This window comes from Eurytemora carolleeae, unplaced genomic scaffold (genome assembly GCF_000591075.1).
Source record: "Eurytemora carolleeae unplaced genomic scaffold, Eaff_2.0 scaffold44, whole genome shotgun sequence".
NCBI lineage: Eukaryota > Metazoa > Arthropoda > Copepoda > Calanoida > Temoridae > Eurytemora > Eurytemora carolleeae.
This window is the reverse complement of record NW_019396339.1, coordinates 298,916-311,523: the sequence shown is the minus strand read 5'-3', so window position 1 is coordinate 311,523 and position 12,608 is coordinate 298,916. Positions and strand designations below refer to the sequence as shown.

Genomic DNA, 12,608 nt, shown 5'->3' with positions numbered 1-12,608 from the left:
ATTATAATGATAATAATAAAAACAATAAAAACAATCAAAGTAATAACATTGAATGGACTATTTTGTTAGTTGGGAGGATATTTTATACACAAAACAGTGTGTCACAGATAGTGTTCTCAAGGTAGGCTACTTTCCCTTCCCAAACAGAGCCATCTAGTGGCTCTTCTAAGAAGTTTTAAACCCCTTCCTAACTATTATGTTGTCTCCAAGTAGAAACTACAGGCTACCATAGGCGGAAAGGGGGTGGGAAGAAAATTAAGAAAAATTGTCCAGTTGTTGACAAAAAAAAGTTTTATAGAAATAACAAAAGTCATAGTTTTGATGACAGATGATGAGGATATGAAGTTGTCGTTTTAATTTGAAAATTTTTCAATGTTGGTTGAGAAAGATTGCTTTACCGTTTTAAAAAGCCTGGGACCAGATTTGATGAATAGTTAGAAGTAGCTGAACCGCGCAGACATAGTTCAACCACTTCTCTTGTGCGCAAGTTACAGCTGAAGAGAATTAATTGAACCACATCTACGTGGTTCAAACATGCCTCGCTATTAAATCTGGTACATGGTTGAACCGTGTAGAGGTGGTTCAACCACCTCTCTTCAGCTTGAACTGGCGGAAAGAGAGTGGTTGAGTTACATCTCCCTGGTTTATGGATCCTTCTTATTATTTTCAAAATCTGGTGGTTTACGGATTATTATTTTTGTTATAAAACACATTGAGAGTAGCATATAACAAGTTTTTATTTTGCGTAGCTAGATACACTTAATCTAGATAAACCTTAGAATTAATTAGTTTTAGAGTGTGTATAATTTTATAATTTTTTTTTCAGTTTATTCCAAAATACGTGTGAATTTGGTATTTATCTTTTGTTTTTTGTATTTAGGATCACTGTCAAGCAAAAAAAATTATCTGAGAGAGTTTATAACTGGTTTTATAGATTTAGTGGATTTTTATGTATTACTTTCCTCTATAAGAGTTAATTTTTGAAAAAAAATAATTTTTAGTTGTAATAATATAAAGTAAGAAGTAAAAAACCTAATAACATTTTTCTGTAATCTGCGTGCCAAAAACATATCTTTTGAAAAGCTATTTTAATTTTAGGGGTTACCTATCATTCCTTTTGGAGCACCTGGGGCACCTGGAGCACCTGGAGCTCATGGACCACATGAAGTAGATGAGGTTTCTGTAGTACCCGGAGGACCCGGAGAAGATGATATTTCTTTAATTCCTCGAGTAGATGGAGAAGTTGGAGAATATGAAGAATCAGGAGAACTCAATCCAGGAACTAAATTAGGTATTTTTCAAAAACTTCTTCACTCATATGAACTGTAACGTTAACCAGTGTTTTTTTTTCCGTAATAATAAGACAAAATTATTATTTGATGGTTTAAGATTTTTAAGAAACAGTTCACCTGACAGTACTCAAACTTATGGTTTGTCCCATTTGAATGATGTTTTTTTCAGAAGACCAGAGGATTAAAATAGAAGTTGAAGAATTAACACCAGCGTTACGTAGAGACAGTTCTTCCTTATCCTCATCTCTTAAGTCTCAACACCTCTACACCCCCTCACCTACGTTAGGTCGACCTCATACACTCATACCATCCTCACCCTTACTAGTCATAGATTCACAGACAGAACCTTTTACTCCTCGAGCTCCAGGTTTTAACATTTATCAATCTTATCCAAATAAAATCCCAGGAATAAATAAATACGAATCAAATCTGGAATCAAACAATTATACTTCTCAATCATTTCCTGAAGATCTAGGTTTGAACCTGCAATATGAATACTGTTTGATGGAGCGGAAACAGGACAATACTAAACCCAAACCAGACTTGATAGAAAATAAACAATTTAAATCTGAAAGTAGCGATCAAGATTACACACTTCAAGATCAAGTAAAACTAGCCAAAGATCAAGATTACATACTTCAAGATCAAGTAAAACTAGCGAAAGATCAGCAGTACATACTTCAAGATCAAGTAAAACTAGCCAAAGATCAAGAGTACACACTTCAAGATCAAGTAAAACTAGCGAAAGATCAAGAGTACACACTTCAAGATCAAGTAAAACTAGCGAAAGATCAGCAGTACATACTTCAAGATCAAGTAATACTAGCGAAAGAGTACAAAATCAAAGAAGATAAAACTGAAGATGTATACAATATGACCAATAACGTTTCTAAAATGGTTATTGACGAATACTATGTTATGGATTCAAGTTTGCCTGAAGTTGAAGACTATTGCATAATGGAAACAACAAAGAAAAATGAAATGAAAAATAGAAAAAATCCTGATGAATATTGTCTAATGGAGAAGAAATCTCAAGGAATGAATGTAATAATACCTCAATCTGACAAAACTAAGCCCACAGATGAAAATCAAGAGTATTGTACAATGTTTCCTAAACCCGTCCCGACCAAACCAAACCATTTAAATCTCTCAGGACGCCAAACCAAATCATCAAAATTAGGCCTGACTTTATTCACCGGTACCTCGGTCCAGCAAGGTTCCAGTTTTCAATCCAACCTGTCTCCGAAATCTCCACAACCCTGTAAGCTTGACAGAGGTACAGGAGATGAGGCAGGGTTGCAGTTTGAGTATTCACGTTCCGGTTCCCCTTCAAGATCCTACCTGGAGAACAGACGGGTCTCATTCAGCCCGGACTCAGAACCTAAATCAAAGAGCAGAGTTGATCTCCAGGTACTAAAAAAAAAACAGTATACTCCAGGTACTAATAGGACAGTACGATACAGGTACTAGTAGGACAGTATACTTCAGGTTCTAAAGGACATTATACTCCATATACTTAAGGACAGTATACTCCAGGTACTATTATGACAGTATACTCCAGGTACTAAAGGACAGTAACTCCAGGTACTATTAGGACAGTATACTCCAGGTAATATTAGGACAGTATACTCCAGGTACTAAAGGACATTATACTCCAGGTACTAAAGGACAGTATACTCCAGGTTTTAAAGGACATTATACTCCAGGTACTAAAGGACATTATACTCCAGGTACTAAAGGACAGTATACTCCAGGTATTAAAGGACATTATACTCCAGGTACTAAAGGACATTATACTCCAGGTACTAAAGGACAGTATACTCCAGGTATTAAAGGACAGTATACTCCAGGTACTATTAGGACAGTATGCTCCAGATACTAAGGATAGTATACTCCAGGTACTATGAGGACAGTATACACCAGGTACTATTAGGACAGTATACTCCAGGTACTATTAGGACAGTATACTCCAGGTACTATTAGGACAGTATACTTCAGGTACTATTAGAACAGTATACTTCAGGTACTATTGTGACAGTTTACTCCAGGCACTAAAGGACAGTATACTCCGGGTACTCTTAGAGCAGTATACTCCAGGTACTATTAGGACAGTAAACTAGGTACTGTTAGGACTGTAACCACCAGGATTTATTTAGAATGTATACATTTAGTGCTATATACTCATGGAACCAGTCGGATTGTATACTTATGCTACTGATATGACTGTATACTTAACACTCGTATATCTGCAGTGATAACCAGAAAACTTTGAAATAGGAATACGACTGTATAACTATACTTAAGTGTATTTAATGTTGCTTCAAAGCAAATAGTTTGACTAGACATTTTTTAATTTACTAATTAAGAAAAATGGGTCTGTTTATACTGCACAATTGCTGTGTCCCATGCTTATTGGACTATTTAAAGTCGTAACTGGAGTCTAAAAGCCTTCCTCCTATTCCAGAGTTTTCTGGTTATAAATGTCGTAGGACTGTATGTATACTTGTGCTACTGATATGACTGTATACTTAATAATCATGTAATTAGTAGGACTGTATGTATACTTGTAATACTGATATAACTGTATACTTGTAATACTGATATAATTGTATGCTTGTAATACTGATATAATTGTATACTTGTAATACTGATATAATTGTATACTCCTAATACTGATATCACTGTATACTCAATACTCATGTAACTAGTAGGACTGTATACTTGTAATACTGATATAACTGTATACTTGTAATACTGATATAATTGTATACTTGTAATACTGATATAATTGTATACTTGTAATACTGATATAATTGTATACTTGTAATACTTATATAACTGTATACTCAATACTCATGGAACTAGTAGAACTATATATTTGTGGTACTTATATAACTCTATACTCATTACTCATGTAACTAGTAGGACTGTATACTTGTAATGGCTGTATACTCATTACTCATGTTAATAGTAGGACTGTATACTTGTAATACTTATATAACTCTATACTCATTACTCATGTAACTAGTAGGACTGTATACTTGTAATACTGATATGGCTGTATACTCATTACTCATGTAAACAGTAGGACTGTATATTTGTAATACTGATATGGCTGTATACTCATTACTCATGTAACTAGTAGGACTGTATACTTGTAATACTGATATGGCTGTATACTCATTACTCATGTAACTAGTAGGACTGTATACTTGTAATACTGAAATCATTGTATACTTAATACTTACAGAGCTAGTAGGACTGTTTGCTCTGCCGCATATATCATTACTGTAACTAAAATCAACAAAACCAAAAATGTAATTGTTGTTCTTATAATTTTTACTTAGGATAATGCTGAACAAGTTGAATATAATGAAAACTATTCTACATCAAGATCCAGGAGATCAAACTCAGGAACAGAAGAACCAGAGACAGCATACAAGAAGCTTTCATACTTACAGAGGTCAGATTCATACTTACAGAGGTTAGATAGATAATTACAGAGTTCAGATACATACTTACAGAGGTCAGATTCATACTCACAGAGATTAGATATATACTTACAGAGTACAGATACTATTTACAGAGGTCAAACACACTTACAGAGGTTAGATAGATAATTACAGAGGTCAGAAACATACTTACAGAGGTCAGATTCATACTTACAGAGGTTAGATATATACTTACAGAGTACAGATACTATTTACAGAGGTCAAACACACTTACAGAGGTTAGATAGATAATTACAGAGGTCAGATACATACTTACAGAGGTCAGATTCATACTTACAGAGGTTAGATAAATAATTACAGAGTACAGATACTATTTACAGAGGTCAGATTCATACTTACAGAGGTTAGATAGATAATTACAGAGGTCAGATACATATTTACAGAGGTCAAATATATACTTATATAGGTTAGATACATACTTACAGAGGTCAGATACATACCTACAGAGGTCAGATTCATACTTACAGAGGTCAAATATATACTTACAGAGGTCAGATTCAAAGTTACAGAGGTTAGATACTTACTTACAGAGGTCAGATATATACTTACAGAGGTCAGATATATACTTACAGAGGTCAGATAATTTACAAAAGTCAGATACAAAGAGAAGCGGTTAATTGACAGATTTTCCTTGTTTCGATGTGTATCCACTATCCATGCTGTTTGAAAGCTTAATAGAAATAGAAAATTGAAATCGAAAGTCTTCTTCATTGTATTGATATTTAGGACGACGACTGTAATATTTAATAAATCAAATATAATGAATTATCCTCTGTTTAGGATCACCCAGGAGAATTTAGTCGCCAAGAAGTTTAAAAAAGCAAACAAGCATAGAGCCGATTATAACCTACTTGATTTCTCTACTGTTAGAAAAGAAAAACGTCATGTTTCTGAGAGCTATTCAGTTGAAAGTAATGATTCGAAGGGAATATGCTCTGAGAGCAACTGCTCCCAGAGTGGAAGTGAGAAAACCAACAATGTGAACATCAAAACAAAATCAGCCAAAAAGCCGTTTTTTAGTTTCTAATTTTAATGGGAGACTGCTCTTTTTAGGATATTCTAGCAAAATTATGATTTTTAATAATTTTATGAATTCACTCCAAAAAATAGTTTTTGCCAATTATTCAGTAATATGTTATTCTGTCCTAATTCGGCGAATGGCAACAACTCTCCGTAGTGATTTATGATCCCTATATCATTGCAACCAGATGGTATAAACCTTTGATATTTCAATATTAAATCATTTGATCTATCAGAATTCATTGTTTGAAATATTTAAGGTCTACGACATTGGGTTGCAAAGATATAAGGATTAGAAAATCAGAGTTTGTGACACACGCCGGGTGATTATAAATTTTCAGTGGTTTAGCTAGAGGTTAAAATATTAATGCCACATGCTTTTATGTTCATTGTACGCTGTATGGATATGGTGATCATTGTGTTTGGGGGGGGGCATAGCCCCTCCCCCAGAACACAGAGCTATCACACTTTTCAAATCTGAAACTGAGGAGTTTAGAACATAGAAAACTAAGTTTGCTGTTTTTTAGTTTAGATTAAAACTTATAGGAGAGCAGTTTCACAGTCTGTACATAGGCAGGCCCGATTTACAAAGGTACCCATAGTCTTAACTAAAAAATGACAAAAACACCATTTGCTGAATTCCATCTGAAAATTTCCAATTTCCAATTGTGGTTTCTGCACAAAAATGACTTGCGAATTTATGCAGCAGGGCCTGGGCGATATCTTTCTCAATTTAGCACAAGTAAAGGTTTAGATAGTACCACTATGAGTCGGACACACCACTCTTTATCTAGAGAATCACCTAAAATTATGTTTACAGTCCCTTTAATCTTATGTTTACAGTCCCTTTAATCTAATGTATACAGTCCCTTTAATCTAATGTATACAGTCCCTTTAATCTAATGTATACAGTCCCTTTAATCTAATGTTTACAGTCCCTTCAATCTAATATTTACAGTCCCTTTAATCTAATGTTGAGCTGATGGTCAAAGATATGATCACAATGATGTTCTTTACATCTATTCTGGGAATTATTTCTCATTTGGGTCAAAGATATAATCACAATGATGTTCTTTACATCTATTCTGGGAATTATTTCTCATTTGAAATAGATATTTTAAAACAAAAACAGCTTTCAATCCATTTAATATGATAAATATTAGTATAACCATTGTTATGTTATATCAAAAATACTAAAAACTAAGAAATTATGTTATATTTATTCAAAGTGGCTGTGCTTAAATCTTAGAGATTTTGTGTGAGAGTTATAATATTTATATCTGTTATATATTATACATATAATCTATTTAATAAAAGATATTTATTTATACCCTCTTTCATTTTTCCCTTACAGTCCCTTTAATCCTATACCCTCTTTCATTTTTCCCTTACAGTCCCTTTAAGTTTGGACTTAAAACTTAAAAGCCATGCAGCATCTTTCACTTTAATCTTCATAGAAAAATTGTCCAAGGAATTGATTCTTCGCCACAAACTCAAATTTAAAAATCCTTATATCTTATCGACTTGATGATGTAAACCTTTGACATTTAAAACTTGTATATTATTTAATCGAACAGAAATCATAGTTTAAAATATCTAAGGACTATAACGACATTGCAAATATATTAATTACTTTTAAACTCACTTCAGAATTAGGACCATATATATATATATATGATTGAATACATATATTATGACAATTAATGTTAAATAAGGAACTAAGCACTTGCAACAGATTATAGTTTTCTAATCCTAATATTCTAACTGCCAACGTGTCAAAAATCTTATATATTTTAATTGCTGCCTCAGATTAAATAGTGATAACTTAAAATTTCAAAGGTTTACATCATCAGGTTGAAGAATACATGAGGATTCAAATATTAGGACTGGTTGCTAGTGTTCAATTCCATTGTTTTTATAATCTCATCTTTATTTCAATTAAGGAAGTGCCAATATAAGCAAAACAGGATATAATTTAATGATTAGTTCCGGATAATCATTATTATAAATCAAGCTGATAAATATAAGCAAAACAGGATATAATTTAATGATTANTCAGGAAAAGAATACTGATCCTATATATATACATAAAGGAATTGAGACTTTGCCACAAACTCAAATTTCCTAATCCCTATTTTTTTGCAACCTGATGTTGTAAACCTTTGATGTTTCAAACTTTAGGTTATTTGATATCACAGAATTCATAATTTGACATGTCTAAGGTTTACGACATTGGTATTAAAAAATCTGAGTTTGTGGCAAAGACTCAACTCCTTTGACTAAAAATTAGGTTTGATTGGAGGAGTATACTCATCCCAGTCCTGGGATATGTAGTAGGAGAGGATACCAAGCGTTGACATTTTTTAAAGTAAATTCGAAAAATGATATTGAGCCTGGCCCTGTTCAAAGATATATATCCCCTGGAACTAATCTCAAAGGAAGCCATGTTCACTTTGTGTGAGGTTATATCAGATATCATATTTGAATATTTTTCATTTTTACGGAAAGGAATTGAGTCTTTGACACAAACTCTGATTTTCTAATTCCTATATCTCTGCAAACCGATATCGTAGACCTTAGATATTTCAAACTATGCATTCTGTTGGATCAAATTATCTTAGTTTGAAATATCAAAAGTCTACAACATGAAGTTTCAAAGATATAGGGATTAGAAAATTTGAGTTTGTGACAAAGACTCAATTCCTTTGCTGCTTTAATGTTTGGCTCTAGAGAAACAGTGAGCTCAAATATATTTACTTAATCCTGAAAAACAATAACCATTGTAGTCTACAAAAAACATAATTATATTTATTTCATGTATATGTATGTTTATTTCATGTCTATGTATGTTTATTTCATGTCTATGTATGTTTATGTTTTGGTAAACTTGACGTTGGTTTCAGCTGACTTTCATTTCTCCACACAGCGGCCATATAACTAAAACGTTCATATTTATTATTCTTTTTAATTTCTTATTCTTACATCTTGAAAAGTTTTTAATTCATAGAAACTTGTTTCTCAATCAGAACTGTGCAACTCTCAGGTCACTTTATCGATCCAAACCACATTTAAAAATAATCACTTTTGAAAGAGAAGATGATTGGTGCCTCATGCAACCGTAGTGATTCGGACATGGCACTTTTAAGACTAAATAAAAATCACCAATCTTTAGAAAACATATTTGAAATAAAAACCTGCTCAGTTCACCATTTACTCGAGGAAAATGACTTCGCTTGTCGAACCTTAACATTTTTTATAATGTTAGTTTAAAATTTATTTATAATGAAGTTGTATTTTGTAGATTTAATCTTTTTTTATTTCTTAAATACAACGTACTTTAAAGGACAATATTTTGGCCACTAAGTGTCTCTCCCAAGTGATATCCCTGAAATATCAAGAGCAGATATATCAGCCTACACCCCCTTTCAGTTTTCGCGAACACTCCCTTTAACTAGAGCTACCTGGGAATAACTATATGTTTAATAGGTTTAGTTACTGGATTATTCAGACAATGAACCAGATCTGGAGTACTAGTCGATAATAGTCCTGGACTAGTCTCATCTGATGCAGTGCTAGTTGATAATAGTCCTGGACTAGTCTCATCAGATGCAGTACTAGTTGATAATAGTCCTGGACTAGTCTCATCAGATGCAGTGCTTAAAAGAATATTGATTCAGGAAGAAAAAAAAGTTAATTTTACCTAATCCTACACAAGAGCCGTATTCCCGGTTGGATGTTGAAGAAAACCTAGAGTAAATCTAAAAAACAATTTCAAAAATTAAAACCGTCGACATCGCATTTATCAATTCAATGAAAACAAGGTTTTCGATCTATATTTGGATTTTTTTTTTCAGAAAAGGCTAAACAACCCTAAATCAACCTGGTTAGAGGGCGCTTCCAGTGGATATCCCAGAATATTTAATCGTCTGCTAAACCCTGGCATGGTCGGCTGCCTGTAAAATTTTTTTATAGAGATCTTTTTTATTACTTAGCCCTGATCGGGACCCCCTTAAAATTTTTATCAATAGAAAATTTTCAATAAATCAATGTTAGAATCAATTATTTCTTTTTCATCATTATGTTGAATTTCTTATTCTTTATGATTTTATTTTTTATTTTATTTTATTTTTATTTTCTCAACCTGTTCCGATACAACTAATGAGTTTGCTGTATAATCTTTGTTACATCTTTCGAGGTCGATATAAAATAATAAAAAAACGATTCTCAAAATCATTCCTTCAAAATGAACAATCTAAATGGATTTTTAAGACTTAATTTGCGCTCTTAATGAACAAATATTTACAGTAAAAACTTTATAATAGGTCTCAAATGAATCCTAAAACATTTCTCTACAATACCGGCCGCATTCTCCCCTCAACTACCATATCTAGCCAGTCATTCCCTTTAAAAAAGTACCACGGAACGATAAACACATCCATATTTGTAAGATTATGTTGTTTAGAATAAAAGTCTGTTAACTCGTAGAGGGTAATATTTTTAACTAACAAAACATGTTAAATAATAAATATATCTGGTGTTTAAATCTTTAATGGGACACAAGTTGATTGAGTCTTTGCCGCAAACTCTGATTTTCTATTCTCTATATCTTTGCAACCAGATGTCGTCTGACTTTAGATATTTTAAACTATGAATTCTGTTAGATCAAATAATCTAAATTTGATATACCAATGATGTACACCATCAGGTTGCAAAGATATATGGATTGGAGAATTTGAGTTTTAGTTTACCTGGAGTAAGGATTTCTATGAAAAAGATCAGAACTAGTTCTAACAGCTTCCAGCTCAACCCGCCGTTCACGCCTCATATAAAGTGTTGTGCAGTTAGGTATTGGTTTGTTTTTCATTTATTTTCCCTCAAGGTCAAAATTCAGCATGGCGTAAGAAACAAAATGTTTTTAAAACAATGTATCCTAAACATTTGCTATTCTTACACTATGCCAAATATTGACCCCTTCAGAAAATAAATGCAAAAACTACCCAAAAACAATCCAAAAACAACAGTAAAAAATAACAATCTTTTTGGATATTTTTCCATTTTTTCTCTAGGATAAAAATATTGAAAGTTTAATTTAAGTAAACTTTAACAGAATAAACAGTTTTGAAATCAGTAACATTACTCATAAAAATACTAAACACCTGTATTTGCAATCAAAATTTGTTGCAAATTGCAATCTACACTCTTGCAATCAAACTTAGTTCAGACATTCACATCGAAGAGTTACCTGATTTTTTCAAGATCATTAATATCTTTGTTTACTTTGCTTGTTTCTGGTAGATTTATAGAATCATCAGCTCCCATAATTTAACCTAAAATTACATTTGTAGAAGAGAATAAAGGGACTGTAAGCGTAATTTCTAGGAGACTAAAGTCCGATTTATAACGATACCCTTGAAACCTGATCATGTGTTGAAGACACCGTCGTTTTTAAGACTTGAAATAAAAATCGGGCATTGTAATCTTTGTATGCATGAGGGTCATTTGAAATTAGGTTACATTACCCTATAATAATATGATTATTTGTAACTGTTATAAAGCAGTCAGTTTCACCAGTTGCTTAAAAACTATCTCATGAATATTTTTAAGTGTTACAAAGCAGTCAGTTTCACCAGTTTCTTAAAAACCAACTCATGAATATTTGTAACTGTTACAAAGCAGTCAGTTTCACTAGTTGCTTGAAAACCAACTCATGAATGCATGAAATGGGTCTGTGAATACACTGTAAAATTGCAGTGTTTCATATTCCGTGGATCGTTCCTAAACTTGAATGTCGATATAGTCTTCTTTCCATTCCACAGTTTTATGGAACTCACTGTAAGCAAATTATATTCCAATCTCGATTTTTTATTCTTTTTGACAGGATCATAGAAATTTTCTATGCTGACGATTAAGATCGAAGGTGCATATTCGCTAATCCGTGTTATTAAAAAATATGAGTTTCTTGCTTCGCTGAGGACTTGTGGAGGTTTAAATAAAGTTTAGTCCGGTTATTGACTAAACAAAAGGCCAAAAAATAATTTCACCATTGTGGTAACATCTTTAAAGCCAAATTTCCCCCCCAAAAATAATATTTAATTTTTAATATATTTGGTGCGCTGTGCGACATTCTCAATTTTGTCCCCAAAGTAGCCCGCTGTGTGTGCGTTATTAATTTCGAGTCAGCTGACTCCCTCACACAATCAGCTGTTGTAAGTTTGCAACCACAGCACAGGGCAGTTAGTTGGCATTGCAAGGCTGCAAGCAGTGGCAACCATGGCTCTAGCCTAGTCGGAGGTGCAAACTGTAGCCAGCTTCTGTAGCTGGGTCCGTCCTAGTATACGATTTTTGGACCCCTCCCCGGCCCCCCCCCCCTCCTATCAATTTTGTACATGACCCTTAATTTTAAGTTATTTTGTATTATTTAGGGTTAGGTTAGGTTAAGACAATTTCTGGGCCGAGAGCTGCGGCAAGGACAGGCTAGGGGGCCGAGCGCTGCGGCCACGGGTTAGGTTAAGTTAAGACACTTTCTGTAAGATCCATGTACAAAATTGATAGGAGGGGGGGGGGGGTCCAAAAATCGTTCTCTAGGAAATTACCGGGCCGAGTGCTGCGGCTAGGACAGGCTAGGGTGCCGGTCGCTGCGACCACATGACCAATTATATCCATGTCTTACGTTTAAGATCCATGTTCAAAATTGATAGGGGGGGGGATGGGTCTAAAAATCGTTCTCTGTGAAATTACCATTTTCATGCTTGTGGAAGATATCGTCGTTTTTCTAACTTGAATA

At 33.4% G+C, this 12,608-nt stretch overlaps 2 protein-coding genes across 2 annotated transcripts; one reads left to right on the top strand and one right to left on the bottom strand.

The window, feature by feature from the left end:
- The first annotated feature begins 52 nt into the window (after positions 1 to 52).
- Positions 53 to 5,931, top strand: LOC111701256 (uncharacterized). The gene is made up of 5 exons (XM_023472451.1): positions 53 to 121; positions 1,099 to 1,291; positions 1,462 to 2,702; positions 4,640 to 4,776; positions 5,585 to 5,931. Exons 1-5 carry the CDS (start codon positions 53 to 55, stop codon positions 5,829 to 5,831), a joined length of 1,887 nt encoding a protein of 628 aa, XP_023328219.1. The 3' UTR covers positions 5,832 to 5,931.
- A 2,566-nt stretch (positions 5,932 to 8,497) lies between these two features.
- LOC111701261 (uncharacterized) lies at positions 8,498 to 11,153 on the bottom strand. Its single transcript, XM_023472457.1, has 6 exons — positions 11,067 to 11,153; positions 10,573 to 10,644; positions 9,705 to 9,777; positions 9,525 to 9,582; positions 9,019 to 9,066; positions 8,498 to 8,761 (listed from the first exon to the last, which is right to left on the bottom strand). Exons 1-5 carry the CDS (start codon positions 11,141 to 11,143, stop codon positions 9,035 to 9,037), a joined length of 312 nt encoding a protein of 103 aa, XP_023328225.1. The 5' UTR covers positions 11,144 to 11,153; the 3' UTR covers positions 8,498 to 8,761; positions 9,019 to 9,034.
- Between the last annotated feature and the right edge of the window lie 1,455 nt (positions 11,154 to 12,608).

Excerpts from the sequence above, each read along its gene's own strand:
- LOC111701256 (XM_023472451.1), top strand. The coding sequence starts at position 53 with ATGGACTATTTTGTTAGTTGGGAGGATATTTTATACACAAAACAGTGT. Across the intron at positions 122-1,098 it reads TCACAGATAGTGTTCTCAAG|GGGTTACCTATCATTCCTTT; the intron begins GTAGGCTACTTT and ends TTTTAATTTTAG. Across the intron at positions 4,777-5,584 it reads TCAGATTCATACTTACAGAG|GATCACCCAGGAGAATTTAG; the intron begins GTTAGATAGATA and ends TCCTCTGTTTAG.
- LOC111701261 (XM_023472457.1), bottom strand. The coding sequence starts at position 11,143 with ATGGGAGCTGATGATTCTATAAATCTACCAGAAACAAGCAAAGTAAAC. Across the intron at positions 9,778-10,572 it reads CATAGAAATCCTTACTCCAG|GCAGCCGACCATGCCAGGGT; the intron begins GTAAACTAAAAC and ends AAAATTTTACAG. Across the intron at positions 9,583-9,704 it reads TGGAAGCGCCCTCTAACCAG|ATTTACTCTAGGTTTTCTTC; the intron begins GTTGATTTAGGG and ends ATTGTTTTTTAG.